This window comes from Cavia porcellus, unplaced genomic scaffold (assembly GCF_034190915.1).
Source record: "Cavia porcellus strain 051 isolate PalLab524CR breed Dunkin Hartley unplaced genomic scaffold, mCavPor4.1 scaffold_12, whole genome shotgun sequence".
NCBI lineage: Eukaryota > Metazoa > Chordata > Mammalia > Rodentia > Caviidae > Cavia > Cavia porcellus.
This window is the reverse complement of record NW_026947495.1, coordinates 61427068-61445657: the sequence shown is the minus strand read 5'-3', so window position 1 is coordinate 61445657 and position 18590 is coordinate 61427068. Positions and strand designations below refer to the sequence as shown.

Sequence of the window (18590 nt, the reverse complement as noted above, 5' to 3'; positions counted from 1 at the left end):
TCCTGAGTTTGAGACTAAAGGCTGCTACTCATTTCAATTCAGCTTCTATCTCTCCTTATCCTTCTTTTTCTTTAAATATCATCTCAAGTACTGGGTGTTTGTTCTGCTTTCTCAGTTAAAGGTAAGCTCCATAAAGACACAAACTACACTGTTAACTATTTTCTCCTTAGAACTTAGCGTGATTGGCATTTACCACTTACCTGTTTGTTCAAAGAATGAAATTACACTCTAAACATCAAATTTTGATTTTGATGTTTAACGTATACTATTTTTAAGTTTTTAGACTTGTCCATAAACAGAGAAAGGAACAGAAAGTTACATGGAAATTAGAGGTAAAACTACGACAAAAGAAATTGTCTTCAACAATTGTTAAGAAATTCCTGTAGTTTTTGTTTTTGTTTTTGTTTTTGTTTTTGTTAGAACAGGGTTTGCTTATATAGGATAAACTGTCACCCAGATCAAGAAGGTGGATTCTATCAGCAACCCAGAAATCTTCCTCTACCGGATACTGTCCCTCTCAGAAATAGTCACTGTTTTTTTTAGTTTTTTTAAGAGAGGATCTTACTATGTAGTCTGGGCTGGTCTTGAACTATATAGCCTAGACTTGAACTCATGGCACCCCGCCTACCATAGCTTCTGAATATTGAGATTACAGATGCACCAATGCACCTGGCAAAAGTAGTTACTGTTCTTACGTCTTTTCTTTCTGGTTTTGTTTGGTTTCGTTTTGTTTTTTTTTTTTTTTTTTGGTACCAGGAATAGCGCTCAGACTTTGCGATTGCTAGGCAGGTGCTGTGCCACTGAACTGTATCCCTGGCCCCTTTGTCTTTTTGTTTAGTTTTTTCAGACAAGGTCTCACTATAGTTCAGGCTGACTTGGATCAATATGTAAACCAGGCTGGCCTTGAATCCGCAGGAGGCTCCTGCCGCAGCCTCCAAAGTGCTGAGATTGTAAGTATGTGCCACTATACCTGGCTTTTCCCTTTTAAAGACTTAGAGCAGTTGAGTTTCTCAGAAATAAAAGGAAGGTACAGAAGTGTCCTGTTCTGCTTCCACAATGTCATAGCCTCCTTTGTTGTCAGTACCCACTCTTAGAGTGGTTTATGTGTTGTGCGTCATCCCTCAGAGCTCATGCTTTACATTAGGGTTCCCACTTGCTGTTGTATATTTTATGAATTTAGATAAATATATGACATGCATCTATCATTATAAGAGTATTTTCACTCCCTTGAGATTCCTGTGTGCCCTGCTTATTCATTTCTCCCTTCCCTCAAACCCTAGAAACCACTGATCTTTTTTACTGTCTCAATATTTGCCTTTTTGAGAGTGTCATAGAGTTGGAGTCAGAATTTGTCGATTTGAGGTATTATAACTGAATTACATTAAAAATCGTGGTCCTATTCCTAGTATATATGGAGGGAAATACTTATGTTGACGTTCAAAATTAAAGAGATTCACTCCTGATCATTGCATGTAAATTGTTAGTTTTTATTGCTTTAATATGTTCCATTGTGTAAAAGAATATTTTCTAATTCCATATTAGTGGGTATGTGGATGGTTTTGTTATTTAGATGGTTAAAATAATATTGCTGTGAATTTTGTGCATTTTTTTGGTGAATGTGTGAATTTTTAAAATGTGAAAGATGTAGTGCCATTAATACCCCCCAAAACCACTCCCCTTATCTTTGAACACACTTGCCCTGTTGCTTTTACCACTTTCTGTAGCATTTAATGGAAGTTTTATTTTGTGACTATCTTTATGAGGTATGATCAACATTACAGTGAATGCTGGTGTCAAGTGTTATCAGCGGATAATCAGGCTTATAAAAACATAATGTGTCCTCCTCTACCTCATTCACTGGATCTGGCATTGTGGTGCAACTTCTGACTCTTCCCCCCAAATTAAAATACCCATGAAAGGTAAACATTTTAATAGATTCAAGACACTAAAGCAGCTACACAGAGCAACTGTAGACACTCAAAAAAAGGACTTCTAGAACTGCTTCAGAAAGTGGCAAGAATGATAAATGTGTTCAGATTGACTGACAGTATTTTGAGGGTTATTAATGGCAATGTATCTTGCACTGTAGTACATTTCTTATATTTAAACATTCACCATAGCTTTTGGCCACATCTTGTTACTGTTAAATATATACCTAGGAGTGAATGGGCCTTATGATATAGATGGACTCAAGTTTAGTTGATACGGGTTATGCCTGAAACATCTTCCAAAGTGGTTCTATACAATTAAAGACCCATCAGAAGTGTAGGATTGTTAGTAGTTCTACTGTTTGCCAATATTTGAGTCTATTTAAAAATTTTCAGTCATTCTAGTGGATATGAAAACTTACTGTGAATTAAATTTATTCCCTTTATGTCTAGTATTTAGTGTCTTTATATACATTGTGGGTCATTTTAATGCATTATTACTTGTCTTTTTCCCCAGCCTTAGAAACAGACTTCTGAGAATACTTAGGTATCATGTCAGGCACTAACACAGTGCAGTAAAAAAAAATATTTTTCTGTTAAGTACAAGGAAAAAGATAAACTTGAAAAGATAAATTTGACTGACTTATTGAAAACTTACTTTTAAGGTACAGATTGAAAATCCCTTATCAAAAATGCTTGGGTATTTCAGATTTTGGAGTTTTAAAAAATTTGGTAATATTTGGCATAAACTTTACCAGTGAAGCATCGCAAGTCTGAAACACTTTAAAATCTTAAGCTTTCTGGATTTTTGGATTAGGGATGCTCATCCTGTATCTATGTTTAATTGATACGAATTTGGCAGAGGGAAATTTGTAAAGACAAGGTAGATTAATTTTATGACTAGGATTCTAAAATATAATCAATGCATACGAGTAAGTGCAATTATTTAAAACTGAGTATGGTACTTGCATGGCAATAATTTATTATCTTTAGTGGGAGCACTTTGTGATTTTTTTCTATATAAACAGACAATCTTATAAAAACTTCCTCTATTATTTGCACATAGAGAAGTAGAAGACCAAGTTTCCTCTTGTAGATTATAACCTGTATTGGAAGTTTTTCCTAAAGGGATATTGGTTCATTTGGTCAATATGTTCTGAGTACCTTCAAGCAAAACATTCATTATGTAGGATATAATGAGCAAATAAATATAGTAAACTACCATAAGCATATATAAAAGAGATGACTTTTAGACTAGTCTTGAAGAATAGCTAGATGTTAGTTGAATAACAAAAAGAGCTAAAGGAGAAATTCGCAAGAGGGATAGCCCTCGGAAAGGTATGTTACATTGAGAAAGGATATGTGTTCTAAAAATGATGAGAATTTTAGTCTTTTAATATTAACAGTTGAAAGAGCAGGGGAGAGCCAGATTGAATACCTGGTTAATGAGTTGAACTTTATGCTGTAGAAAAGAGCATTAGTGCAGGTATTGAGTTAAGAAAGTGATGCAATTATATTTTTATTAGAAGAACAGTTTGGAAGCAGAGTAGAAGATGAATTAGAGATGAGAGTCTGAGAATGGACTAGTAGAGCTTAAGTGAAGATGATAATTTGAGTACTTAGATTGATTATAGCTAAAGTAATGTAAGAGTTTTTGAGTGGACAAAATACTTTCAGTTAAATTGTGCATGCTTATGGTTTACCCAAATGTAGTAAGGATAAAATCTAGCCAATTTTACTTTTTGTTTGTTCGTTTGTTTGTAATTGTTTTGGGAATTGAACCCAGGGAGCAGTGAGCTATAACTCCAGCGTTTTTTATTTTGAGGTAGAATCTTGTTGAGTTGTCTAGGCGCACTCTTCCTGTTTTAAATTCCCAAGTAGCAGGGATTACAGGCATGCCCCACTGCACCTAGCTAGCTAGTCGTTATTCTTTGAGGTCCATCTGGATGACATCATCCATTTTTGCTATTAGTATTTTGCCCTCGCTTTTCCCCCATCATATCATAGATTGAATTTAAATTCAATGGATGGAAATTCAATGAATGGAAATTAAATTGAAATGAGCTTAAAAATATGTAGTAAACCTTTTCATTTTATAGACTTAAAACTTAAATACGTGTATGTGATATCTATGTACTGCTTTTTATTCATTTTGTAAAAACTGCAATATTTGTTCAGTGTTTTGATTAGAATGATACACATTTGAGTACCTGATTATAAAGGAACAGAGGTTAAGACTTACTTGGTGTCTGGGAAGATTTACTTATTTATTTAGTTTTTGAGACAAGAATTTTGTATGTAGTTCAGGCTGGCATTGAACTCACTTTGTAGCGTAGGTTGACCTCGAACTCTCAGTGATCTTTCTGCCCCAACCTCTGGAGTGCTGGGATTATAGGTGTGTGCCCCTCATCCAGCTGGGAAGATTTTATTTATGCTTTACTCTCACTTCATCTCTTCAGTGAGACTATAGAAACAACAGATTGAATATTCTTCACTTTCTCCTTAATTTACACCTATCAAATGAAATTCACTGCATTTGGGCAGATAGTAGATATTTATGAATCTGTTATGAATGTGCTCTTTATCTTTTCTCCATGTTCTACCTGGAAAGGGTGGTTGTGCTCCATCAGCTAAACCTGTAATTGCTCCAGATTATCATCTTTTTCTGACTTTTAGGAAATTCAGTTGGCCTTGTAGTGGAAGTTTTCTCATAAACATTTAAACAGGTTTATCTTTTTTTTTTTTGGTTTTTTTTTCCCTTTTTATCGGTACCAGGGATCGAACTCATGACTGCCTGCTTGCAAGGCAGGAGCTTATGCCGCTGAGCTAAATCCCCAACCCTAAACATGTTTATCTTACCTTTCACAATAGAACACTTTCTTTCCCTTTACATTCTCCTTAGTGTATGCTGCTGTGTGCTGGTCTCTCAGCTCAACTTGATAAAGTTGTCTATACCTGTTGTTAGTACTTTCTCATTTTTTTACTCAGTTTCTTTCTTGATTTTTCCTGCAGCACTTGATGTTGACAACTTCCTTTCTTGAAGCGTATTCTTTTCCACTGTAGCACATTTTCTTGCCTGCTGTCTTTTCCCGGGTCTTAAATGTTTTTATTCCTCATAGGCCACCTTTTCATCTCACAGTCTGTGAGTGATACAACTTGTTTAGCCAGGGCTCTTCACTGTGTACATACTGATAATTCTTAGCTTTGTTTTTAGCAGACGTGTCTTTTTCTGGATACTCCAGACCTGTAGGTGTAGTGTTTTTTTTTTTTTTTTTTTTTTTAACTTTTGTGTCTTACAGATGGTTGAAACTGTCATGTTCAAGCATGTACTCATTAACTGACCTCCTTTTCCACCTAGACCATTCATTTTCAGGAGTTTTTCATTGGATGGCCATCTACCTCTTATGCAAGCCAGAATCTTCTTTTTTCTTTTATCCCCCTTTGATTCTTAATGTAGTTTTGAGACAGTTTTCTTGATTCTTGATTATGCATTCTAGTTTTCATTATTGATGGCAAATACAGAAGTTACTAGATACGTTTGGTTTTTCTATTTTACCTGCGGTGATACAGATTAAACCTGTGGCCTCATACATACTAAGCACACTTCATGTACCACAACACTATACCCTAGCTCAGCACACTGGATTTTTAAGCTCATTTTTGCCGTAAGTATTACAGATCTAAAATAAGAATTTTAGTTTACCTGCAGTGAAGAAAAATTTGGAGGAATTTGTGTTTCACCAAAGACAGTTTTATATTAAGTATTTTTTCTGAAATAGGGTCCCCCCCCCCTTAATCAGCTTTTTGAGATTAAAAAACCCCATCAGTTCATTGGTTCTTAGACTTAGATTATGGTGTTGTATTATTACCAGTGCATAGATAGAGATGTTTTTCTCTGTTGAGCAAACATGTTACTCTTGCAAAATACACTATTTTTCACCAATGCATGCTCACTTTATCTCTGTCTGGTTTATAATAAAAACCCTCAAGAATAAAAATTATAGTTCTGAATATCCTCTATAGTCATGTTGTGGACCTTATAAATCTCTTAATAATGATTAACTTTTAAGCTTAAATTTGTGAATTTGTGCTTAGCAGTTACAAATTAACATTTAGCAGTTACCAATGAATGTTTCTTTTGTGTTCTGTAAAGTGAAATGGATGCAAATTGTGAAAGATTAAGGACATTAGAATTTGTTCTGGTCTGAAATGATTATTGGGTTTGTTGACTGAGCAACTAATTAAAGTTTACTTTCTTATTGAATTTATTATCTCTGATATTTAGTAGATTGGTTGGTAAGGAATAAGCTATGAGGAGCAAAGATTTCTCATCTGTGTTTTTTTCTTTAGATATTAGGATCAAGGAAGAAGAACCTGATCCTGAAGAGTGGCAGCTCAGTGGTGATTCTACACTGAATACCAATGACCTAACACACTTAAGAGTTCAGGTGGTAGATGAAGAAGGGGACCAACAACATCAAGAAGGAAAACGACTTCGGAGGGTAGCTTGTACCTGTCCCAATTGTAAAGAAGGTGGTGGGAGGTATGCAAACATAAACCATACTCTGTGGTGTTTTTTGTTGTTGTTTTCTTTGTTCGTTCGTTTGTTTTAAAGTGTGAATATCATCACCCTAATTTTAAAAAAACACTACATGCTGTGTCACTTAATTTTTTAAAAGTTTTTAGAGACAGGGTCTCACTGGGTAGTCCAGGCAGGTCTTGAACTTATGGCAGTCCTCCTACCTCAGCCTGCCAAGTGCAGGGATTGAAGTGTTAAGTTTTTTAAACAGTGTGTCAGATACAGGTTTATAGGCTAATATCAGAAATTAACCTGTTTGTGCACTAGCAATGAATTTTGCTTAAGTAAAAATTTGAAAAGTTGATTCTTGGCTTGAGAATTGCAGTTACATAAAAAATAAATTACAAATAGTTTGATAACCGTAAAACATTTCTGTTTTCAACAGAAATGGGAAAAAAAAGCCTTAATATTTAAAGATGTCATTGTAGTATTTCAATTCAGTGTTTTTAAAAATAAACATGAAAGATAAAATAATGACAATAAACTCAAAGATGAATTAAGAGATTGAGACTCACTATTTTTTAAAAACTCATAAAATCTATACTGATAATTTTATAAAGAACACCTTAAATATTTGACACAGTGATGGTGAGAGATGAATCAAGAAAGATTAGGCAAATAAATGTTGAGAAAAAGAAAACTTGGATAGTAATGTGAATATTAGGTTGGGGGATTAAAGTAGAAAACATGTAATAAACAGATAAGGGTGTATTTCTTGTTAATAAAGCTTTACTAGTCTTGGTACTTTTTTCACAGCTTTAGAGTAGAGTAAAATCTGATAGAACTCCAAAGCCACATCAGCCAAATCTTCAAGCCATAACAAAAAGTCTTAGCTTTTATGCACTGTGCAGATAGATGACAGCACAGTATAATTAGGATGTAAATATGTAGTTTACAAAGTTACTGTCTTTCTGCCACTTTGGATTAATCTTAGTAGATGATTTATATGTTGGCCAACCCATTTGCAGTAATACTAATAATCATGTCTAACAATCGCTGACACTGAGAACTTGCTTTGTTCTGGACAGTCTTATAAGTGAGACAGTCTTAAGTGACTTCTAAGAGCATAGACACCTGAGATTTAGACCCAGTTACTTACTCCAAAGCCTCAACGATTATACTTTACAGCCTCTGATCTTTAAATGTGTGTATTTATTGTAACTCAGTTGTTTAAAATCATTAGTTTATTCCAGTGTGGAACCCTGGCTAGGCAGTATCTTTTGTAAAATTTACTCTTATTTTAATGAGACTCTTTAGGATATAATTATTTATGTAAGTCAGATCTACTGGGAGGCCAAGTCTGGCCAATGTTTTACTTATTCTTTAAAATAAAAATCTTCTAGTTAATTTATGTTAATTAACACTTGGTCCAAAAAATTCACAGGTAATCAGTATTTTAAAAAGCACCCAAATTCCACCCATTTCAAGATGACCATTGTAAACATTTTCTTCTAGACATTAGATGTAAATTAGCATCATTTTCTTTTCATAGTTTTACATGTCTCTTCTTTTGATAATTTTTGTGATCATAGTTCCAAGTCTGCATCATTTTTTGTGACTGTATAGTATTCTTACTGTATGAATGTATAATAATTTTAACATCTTTTGTTGGGCAGGCTTTTTGTCATAATCTTCACACATGTCTTTACACATTTGTCTGATTATCTAAGTATAAGTTCACAGAAGGGGAATTGCCAGGTCAAAAGAAATTGTCTGCTAGAAAGACTGTAGCAGGTTCTGTCTCTACCAGCAGTGAATTAGAGTATCTGCTTCCCTATATGCTGACCAGCAATGGATTTTCATTGTGTTTTTTAACCTTTTGAAGTTTGATAGGTGAAAATAATTCCTCACATATTGTTTTGCTTGCTGTTTTATTTAATGACTTGGTGGTGCTGCACATTTTTTGTTGTGTTATTTTACCATCTTAAAATTTATTTTGTGAACTTTTTTTTTAACTGTTTGTGTATTAATTGTATGTGCAAATTGTATGTTTTGTGATTTTTACATTACCTTCAACTATGTTCGTCAGTGGCCTACAAATTGCAATATAGACGAAGGAGTTGTATCACTTAAGAGTTTTTAAACTTTTTATCACAAAACTTTAAGTTGGTTGATCTTTTATTAAATGCCTCATCACTGTACTGTTAAAAACTGTACTTATCCCAGGAAGTATAAAAATCTTTGGGGCTTTTTTTTTTTAAGCTTTTAATTCTTATTATTCATTTTTGAGACAGGGTCTCACTGTGTAGTCTAAGCTGGCCTTATATTTGCTATCTAGCTGAGGCTGGCCTTGAACTCATGGTAATGGAGTTACCTTCTGCTTCAGCCTCTGAAGTGCTGGGATTACAAGCCTGAAACACCAGAGTGGGCTTTCTTTTTTAATAGCCTTCTCTAAGCAAAAAAAATTAAGATTCTTAAGGAAAAAACTACATTGTTTCTTAGAGTTCATTTAGTATATACACAGGCACACTTGTATGTACTGTTGCGTTGTTCTTGTGTTTGTTTTTTGAGGTAGGGTCTCACCATGTAATTGAAGCTGTTCTCAGACTCACTATTTAGTTCAGTCCTGCTCCACCCAGCCTCTCAAGTGCTCGGATCCTCTTGCTCCACCCCGGCTCTCAAGTGCCAGGCATGCACCACTGTGCTGGGATATATACAGTTGTTTTATTTGATGAATAGAAATATATTGAATCCAAAACAAAGATGAGTTAGGTGGCACTGAAGGTTTTTTAAAAAATGGATTTTTGACCTTTTCTTCTCATTTAAAAAAGGAATATGGACAAGATGGCATTTTTAGAGAACTCATTTCATGCATTCATTTTTAGAGAGTGAATGCTCACACCTTTTTTAAAAAGATAGAAAGTAAAATACTGAAAAATTACAATCATTTAGCGAGTTTTTATTGAGCAGAGCCAAACTTCAGGGACTAGTAGGAGAGACAGTTGGAATAAATAAAATTCTAAAGGCATTGTTGTGTAGGTTTTGTATGGATTAATCATCAATCCATATAAAATGATTTTGCAAAATCTTGTTTTCTTTGTCAGCATTTCAGCTTATGTCTTGTTTCTCCTATCCTAAGCAAGACTGAATGTTTTCTTAACTCCTCCACCCAGAGTTTACCTATTTTATTCTATTTCACTATATTGTTAAATTATTGGGAACAAGTTTATGCATTTAGAAATACAAATTTAACATTGCTAATATTTTCAGACCATGTAATAAATATTAGTAGTATGATCATGTGTTATCAAAAACTAAGCATGATTAAACATGATTCCTTTGAAGTCTGTTGGGAAATTCACTTCACTTCTTTTCTTCATAGGACAGGCCATTAATTTATATATCTAGCATTTGGAGATCTTAAATCAGATTTTCTATTTAGGGAGAAACTTTGTTCTTACTGCTGAGCGTTTTCCTTAAAAAATTACAAGCAGTTAAATTACGTGTAACTCTGCCCTCATTTTTTTCCTTAGATGTGTGTTCTATTTTCAAACGATGAATATTTCTTTGTGCTTATAATTTAATTGAAAATACCTTTCTGTACTGTTTCTTAGACCTTTGAGAACCTTGTTGTTATTAATTTGTTTAGTTTTTGTGTGCTTATTATTAGAGTTCCCAAACTAAATTTTGTTGTTTGTGAAGTAGCATTTTTGAGTATATAGAGAAACACTTTGCTTTAAGATGGTCTTAGAGGAGAGGCAAGAAGTTGTGAGTTGATGAGTGAACTGAATTGGGTTCTCTGTGAAGTTGCTATGATGCATACCAGTATGTAAAATTGTTTGTACCCTCTAGCCACAACCATTGCTCTTAGGAGGATTTAAGAATACACAAATTTTAAAAGGCTAAATTAACTGTAACCAGTAAGTCTCTAGCATTGCCAGTGAAATAGAAAACCTGTTTGAAGAGAGTTGTAGGAAGTGGGGGTGGACTGGAGCAGAAACTAGAATTGTGTTAGATGATGACATCCTTGCCCGTGAGACAACAGCATGACTCCTCCTTGTCTTTACTTATGCTGTCCCTCTTCCCGGAATGCCTTCCCTCCTTTCTATCTAAATCCTATCCACCTCCACGAAGCCTTCTCTAACTACTGGAGCCCACATTGATGTCCCTGTTCAGAACACCTATGGCATCTAACAGCCAGCACTGCATCGTTTAGCACTGTTTGTCCTATGGCAATTTTCCATACTACTGAGTGTGAGTACATTAAAATATAAATGTGGTGAAATATGCATTTTCTAGTAAGATTTGAAAAACAACAGGTGTATTGTATGCAGGAGGATGTATAGGCTGTAGAAGGTTTAGAGGCTACACTTAGACTGAGATTAGGGGAAGAGGGAGGGAATTGGGGGATTTAAATGTACTTTTTTTCTTTTAATCTTAGATAAACATTATAAAGTTTATACGAAGTGATTTTGCTAACTGTAGTGTCTACAGTTGTGCTTTTTAAAACTTTATGTAGTAATGAACCTAATTTTTGTTTCCAGAAATAACATTTGTGTAGAATTTAATACTATTCAAATATCAGTTCTGGAATCAGGAGTTTACTTCTGGCTTAGGCTAAGATGCTTCGGTTCACTCATCTAAGCACATGTCTCTCAAATTCTGTTCTTGCTATCACATATGGAAATGTAGTGTCAGATTTTGTGATGTGGAGAAAGTTGTATTTGTTATAAGTCGTGTATAATTTTGAGTATCTTTGCATGGTTTATAGGAGATAAATTTTAACTGAAGATAATTTTGATTTACATTTGTTTTATTGAATGCTAAGGGAGTTAAGACAACAGCGTTTAGCTGCATTTTTTTTTTAAAACTCAGTATAATATTCAGGTTTGCCATTTGACTGAATAAATGTGCTTAAGTCATGTTAGTTTAATGCTAATTAAACTATCTGCATTTATTGTATCTGTGATCAATTATGTGTATATTCTTTGATTTATATATATTTTAAGTTACCTAATAACCATGACTTTTCAAATAAAGACTGGTTGCCCATGTTTTTCAAATAAAGACTAGTGAACTTATCGAATTGAGCCCATGAACAGTCTTTATGAGTGGTTCCGATGGGATATTAATTTTGCTGTATATCTTTATATTTGAAATGCCCTTTTAATATATGTGCTGCTGAAGTGAGCATTGAAATGTCCTTTTAATTACATAATTCTTGAGAACATTTATATTTTAACAGCAGTCATTAATTCTAGAGTAAAATTAATGTGTAAATTATATTTGAAATACATAAATTTCTTTTAAACAGATTTTAAATGGTCTTGGTTTCTGATTGACCTCATGGTGATAATGTCTTCTATTTGAAACCCAACATGAAAATATGAGATAATAAACAGTAATACCTATTTGAATGTTTTTATGAAAGTGTGTATTATTCTGTGTGTTTTTTAGAGGTACCAATCTTGGGAAAAAGAAACAACACATTTGTCACATACCAGGATGTGGTAAAGTCTATGGGAAGACCTCGCATCTGAGGGCACACCTGCGTTGGCATTCTGGAGAGCGCCCTTTTATTTGTAACTGGATGTTCTGTGGTAAAAGATTTACTCGAAGTGATGAGCTGCAGAGGCACAGAAGGACACACACAGGTTACTAGTATTTTTGTTGTTATTGTAGTAATTCAAACCCCTAGGCCTTGCAGATACTAATACTCTGCCCCTGAGCCATACCTCTCAGCCTTTCTAATAACTTGCTTTTAATAGACAGAAGTGAATTATAGGGTTATATGACTTCTTTGAAATTTTTTGTAGCATACCTTTTAGTTGCTTTTGCTCTTGGTCCATTTTCTATTTCTTCCTCCTTAATGCTGTAATAAGAATAATTCTGATAAATTTGTGTTTCATCTTTTTTATTTTGGTATTAGCAAAGTAAGGGAAAGGCCTTCATCAAAGAGTAGCCACAGCATTGTTGATGTTCATACTCATTTGTTTTTACATGGTATTATATGGTTATTGTGAGTTGGACTTAGGCCTGGCCCAAACTGTAGTCTGACTTAGTAGAATTTTCTCCTGCTACCATGGTAACAGTAAATGAACAGAGTATCCACCAACCTATGCTCAACACTAAAGAATTGAAAAATACATACCTGTATTTAAAATCATTGAGCACTTAGAAGGAAGAAGTGTGGTAAAATGGAAAATAGCAAGGATTTTGAAATCAACTCCATCTTCCAATCCAAGTTCTGTATTAGATCACGTAAATACACTGTCTCTGATAGTTCTTCACAATTAATTTGACCATAAAGATCATATAAAATGGTCAGGCATGATGGCGTATGCCTGTAATCCCAGCACTCATAAGGCTGAGGCAGGAGGATCGTTTTAAGTTCAAGACCAGCCTGAACTACATAGTGAGACCTTGTCTCAAAAACATTTTTAAAAAAATATTTTATTAATTATAAAATAACCCATGAAATATGTAACATAAATGCTCTCTGCTTGCATTCATTTTGAACTGTTACCAGGTAGCTAGCCAGATGAGGCTGACCTGTTAACCCGTGTACAGCTGCAATAAACAATACAATTAGATATAACAAAAAAGATTTTGTGTTGCAGTTTGTGCTATTGAATATGCTCAGAAGGAAAGAAAATTATTGCTTGTTATAAAAAGCTGTTCTTGCATAGTGAACTGACATAGTAGACCTTAAAAACGCCCATAACAGAATTTTCCTCAGTGGAATGTGATCATTAGGTTGTAAAAAGGAATCATGTAAATAAGGGGAAAGGTCTTGGATCAAATAAATGGGTTATTTGATCGCTCCCATAAGTACTGGGCTACAGAGAGTACCAAGTACCTGTGTATAAGGCAGTCCAGTACTTTCTTAGACTTTTAAATTTAAGCGTCTTTTTAAGTGGGAGAAGTATATAGCAGTTCCCAACATCGTTTGATTATTGTGCCATTTGGTATAGACTGATGGCCCAAGAGAAACTTCAGGAAGTAGAGGAGTATCACCTTGAAAAATGGTGATATGTTGACAAAAGCGAGAGGCCACTTGTGATGCTAATAGGTTATGTGACTTTTTATGTAACCTACTGGGGCATCTGAGCTGTACCTTCAAGTTACCCTTGCTTTTCCTTAGCACTTAGTACATAGAGTTGTGGTTTTTGAAGTCTATAAAGGTTGGTGTTTTAGGAAGAGAATCTGGCATGGATTTGTTGGATTGCAGGCCTCTGATTAGGATGATAGTTGGGCATGAAATGTATTATGAACCTACCGAGAATAAAAGTGCTGGAATGAGAAAGGAAAAACAAATTAAGGAAATACTTCCTAGATTTGAGTTATTTCTCTCTAGGTTGAGCTTTGCCTTTTCCATGTTCCTCTTTACACAGTAGATCTTTGATGTAATAGAAATTCAGCCTGCCTTTTATTTAAAGGTATTTTATTCATGCTGGAAAAATATGTTAGCAACTTTAATATTAATGCATTGGGTTAATACCATTAAGTTTGTTCTTGGTTATCCATCTGAAATCAAATCAGTCAACCAATTCCATTCTTAGAATTAATCTTATTGAACCTTGAGTTTACTTCTGTTTTGCAGTCAAGAAGTACTCTGTTATTTGGTTTTATATCTGTTGGAAGTTTAGTATCATGAACCATAACAGGTTAATATATTTATAGTTCAAAAGAATGCTTTTTATTTATTCACTTTTTTTTTTTTTGGTCTTTTTATTGGTACCAGGGATCGAACTCACGACTGCCTGCTTGCAAGGCAGGCACTTATGCCCTGAGCGAAATCCCCAGCCCCTATTTATTCAGACTTTAAAGAAGTCTATTATAAAAGATTATTTTTGCTTCTTTTAATAGCGGTATTTCAAATAGACTCTTAGAATAGTTGGGGAATTGAAGTCTTATTTGAATATGCAAACAATACATTTGAGGATTGCTTTTCATCAGAAAACTAAAAATAACATTTATTTTGGAGACAGACATTGTGTAAGAGAAATTTTAAACAAGGAACACTTGTGAAACGAATATAATGTTAACAGATTCCTGCTCTTTACCAACTCAGTTTAGTTTACTTGCTGTTTTAGGAGAGAGACTGATAGGGCCCGTACAGCTGAATTTTAAAAACTAAGTAACTGAATTTTTTTCTTAACAGGTGAGAAGAAGTTTGTTTGTCCAGAATGTTCAAAACGCTTTATGAGAAGTGACCACCTTGCCAAACATATTAAAACACATCAAAATAAAAAAGTTATTCACTCTAGCAGTGCAGTGCTAGCATCTGTGGAAGCTGGGCGAGATGATACTTTGATTACTGCAGGAGGAACGACACTTATCCTTGCAAATATTCAACAAGGTTCTGTTTCAGGGATAGGAACTGTTAATACTTCCGCCACCAGCAATCAAGATATCCTTACCAACACTGAAATACCTTTACAGCTTGTCACAGTTTCTGGAAATGAGACAATGGAGTAAATATTACACAAATACTTATTCCTTGTGGTTATTTTTATACAGTAGTGAGAAGAATATTGTTCCTAAGTTCTTAGATATCTTTTTATTGATGTGCAAAAATTTTTGGATTGACAGTAACTTGGTTATACATGACACTGAAATGCCTTACTTTGTATGATACTCCATAGTATATTAAAAATGGTAAAATTGCATGGGTTTTGTAGGTACTTTTGGAATCTAGAAGAAATGAAATTTTACCAAGTTATATAAAGAGAAAATTGAATTTAACAATGCGAATGGTAGTCTAACCAAATGCATCAATCCTGTGTGGTTTAGTGTAAAAATGAGAACATGTTGGTATTTATCTATTGTAAGATAAAAAAAAAAGTTGGTGGGTGAAAGAAATCATGTTATGATAAAAATTTTTGTAATTTTCTTGATGACTGGAATTTTTATTATGCATAACTGACAAATCAAGTTTCCAAGCAAATGTTACATAGTGTAGGCTTTACTTAGCTTATCAATTTGTCATTTTGAAGCTAATTATTTTAATTAGGTTAACTATGTACAATATTTTAAGCATTACTCTTGTAAGATTTTGAAAACTACATTTTAACATGGAACTCTAGGGATAGTCACCTTTTAAATCCTGTTGAAAAGCCATGTTTAAGATTTAATTTGCCAAAATAATGTCTTGTTAATATTCTTTCAGTAATGAAGCTGGGCAATATAACCATTGTTTAAAAAAGTTCAAATGTATAGGTTGAGGCATTTGGGTGGCAAGAAAATGTTATAGTGAATTATCCCTTTTCTTGAATATTGGAGGACCAAAAAAATAAGGTGTATTGCGTCTTAGCAGTGATTTTTATTGAATCTTGTTTCCAAAAACCGTATGTCTGCCAGGGCCTTAAAAGCCATTATGTAAATTACCAGTAAAGTATAACATATGCAAACATAACAAAATCACTTCCATAGTGACTGTACTCCAACCATATGGATATTAGTCATAGAAAAATAGAGGTTTTATGATATTTTTTTAAGTCTTTTTTTTGTCTAGGTAGTCAGTCTGCACTTAAATATCAACCATTTTCCTTTTTTGCTTCTTCCCTTAAAATTTATATGTATCCAATACACTTAATTGAGAAATGTATGTTTTTTATTATGCTGTATTTTCTTTTTATTTTTTAATTATTGTTTATATTTTCAATTAAAATGTACAAAATAAAGTTACATTGCTGGTCTTGTAAGAGCTATACAATTTTCTTAAATGTATACCTATACCTGCAGCAGTTCACCTATTTCAAAAATTTGGAATTCTGTTCATTTGTTACCTTTAAGACCACCTCAAATTTAAAGGCTACCTTATTGTACGTTTAAAGTGTATTATAACAGTGTGGTAGTTAATAAAACACTATTTTTTTTCCTTTTGAGTTTGTTGTGTTCCTCTGCATTTAAACTCTTGGATGGGGAGTAAGAAAATGTGTCATTTTTTTCTTTAATTTAGTTTTTTAATTTCAGATTCTTGATTTCAGATACTGTAATTGTAAACATACATTTATTTTTTTAAAAGCTGTATAGAGACACTTCATCTGAAAATTAACTTCTTTGGAAAAAAATTTGTTAACTTTTAGCTTACATGAATTCATATCAATTTTATCAATACCTTTTTTTGGGTGGTGGAATTTTTTGAGACCACACCTCTCCATGTAGGGCAGCCTGACCTTGAACTCACAGCAATACTCCTGCTTCAGCCTCCTGAGTGCTGAGATTACAAGTGTGCACCACCATGCCCGGTCATTTATCAATACCATTTTGAAAACCTTTGTGTTTCCTATTTTAAAGCAGTGCAAAGTATTTGGATTTACCAAAAACTGCAATTTACATAAATAATACTCAAAATGATAGCATTAAAAAAAAAAACTGCTACGAACACAGGAGCTGTTCAAAAATTATGATAAAGGCAGAGAAGTAAGTAAAAATCAGATTCCTTTCCACATACACAGTGATAGTGAAGGTTTTCATTGTCTTGCAGGTGCACTCTGACACTTCATTATTGAATATATAAGACAACTAAAACAAACATGGATAGGTTTTCTAATTGTGAGACTTGTGGTTTGGAAAAGGAAGTAGTGTGTAGTGTGTGGAATTATCACAATGATCCAGGGGAAGTTTCAAAGATAAGAATTTCAATCTTCAAACTCCTTTAGATTAATTTGCAGAATTTATTGTTTAAGACAAGATTATGTTGATGTTGCTCACTTGAACCAAACATCTATTGAATCAGGAGGGTGAACCTTTTTAGAGTGATAGCAGAGGCGTTTTTAAGTAGTAACTGAAATTTTTATCATGGGCTGATCGTGCACTCGGTTCAAGAATTTCTAAACTTTTAAGAGACTAAATGCAAGGAAGAAGAGTAAGTCTAGATTTTCTCAATAGTAGGAATATATTAGTGAAATTTAATCCTTTTCCTAACAGTATTCAGCTTTAAGCAGTTTTACATAGTTCTATTTTTCTATTTTTGAAATGAATACTTGGAAGCATTATTCTGAGATCCGGTTTTTATAGCTACAAAATCCAAATTAGCATATGAGAGTCTAACATGTAAATGTGTACTGTCATAAGGGCGTTCTCTGTCATTTACTTTGTTAGCCTATAGTTACTAGTATATTTAATATGTTTATGTAACAGGTAATTCCTATTGTAGCGTAGTCATCTAGTAGATTAGGTGTTTGTACCCTTTATGCCTCAAAGGAAATAATCACTTAAGTACATCTCATTTTCTAGATTGATGTTTAATGACTTTGAAAAGCTACTCAACTTGAGTGCATAAACCTTTCTAAGAGCTACACCTATTACAGTCAGGTGTCTTGTAATTCATTTGGCCCTTAAAATAGTGAAAATGTTTAAGATACTTAAAAATACATGTACAGATAAGCTGAAGGCATGCCAAACATTCAGTAGTAGAAAATAGTTTTTAACCAGTATTGTTAAAAAAAATGCTGGGGAGCATTTTTTAAAAGTGTGGAGCTTGGTGTGGTAACACTTGTAATCCCAGCACTTGAGAGGCTAAGGCAGAGGCCAGTCTGTACTACATAGAACTCAACAGAACAAAACTGCCGGTCTCATCCTTGACCTACCATGGTTTGCAACAGGTCCTCAAGTGGCTCTGATAAACAGTCTGTGTTAGGATTGCTTAAAATTAAGCAAGTGTTCCCTTACAATCTGAATTACATATAATTTAAATTCTAGTACTGCCTCTACAGGTTCCCTGGAGTTTCCTTTTGTTAAATTTGTTCAGTATTGTTTGAGATTTTGGATTATTGCATAAATTACTTGGTCATACTTGGTTTTAAAATTAGATTGACGTGTTAATCATACTACCTATTAAACTTCTTGGTTTTTCAGTTTAAATTATGTGAAGTTGGTAAAAATTGGCTTCAGTATAAAAGAATGCTTTGTTTCACCAGATACTATGTTTAAAGCTTACAGCCCTGCATGGATATTAAGTCTTTGTTATCTGACAGCACATATTAGTTGACTGATGTCTTTGGGATAGAATTTGATATTTTAGTGAAAGACACAGTTGGAAAAATTTTAGCTGACAGTTGTATATTGACGAATACTGGGAAGTGAGTATAAAAATTAAAATGACTTTAAACCACCTAGAAATGACCATTGTCTCA

The 18590-nt window shown here is 33.7% G+C and overlaps 1 protein-coding gene across 2 annotated transcripts in view; it reads left to right on the top strand.

Annotated features, from left to right (window-relative positions):
- Sp3 (Sp3 transcription factor) overlaps positions 1-16337 on the top strand; it is a 57899-nt gene extending 41562 nt beyond the window's left edge. For both annotated transcript variants that reach the window (XM_063259309.1, XM_063259310.1), the window contains 3 exons: positions 6279-6471; positions 11905-12101; positions 14612-16337. In XM_063259309.1, the coding sequence (XP_063115379.1) occupies positions 6279-6471; positions 11905-12101; positions 14612-14928 (707 nt within the window). In that variant the 3' untranslated portion in view covers positions 14929-16337. The remainder of the gene's footprint in view (positions 1-6278; positions 6472-11904; positions 12102-14611) is intronic.
- The last annotated feature ends 2253 nt before the right edge of the window (positions 16338-18590 follow it).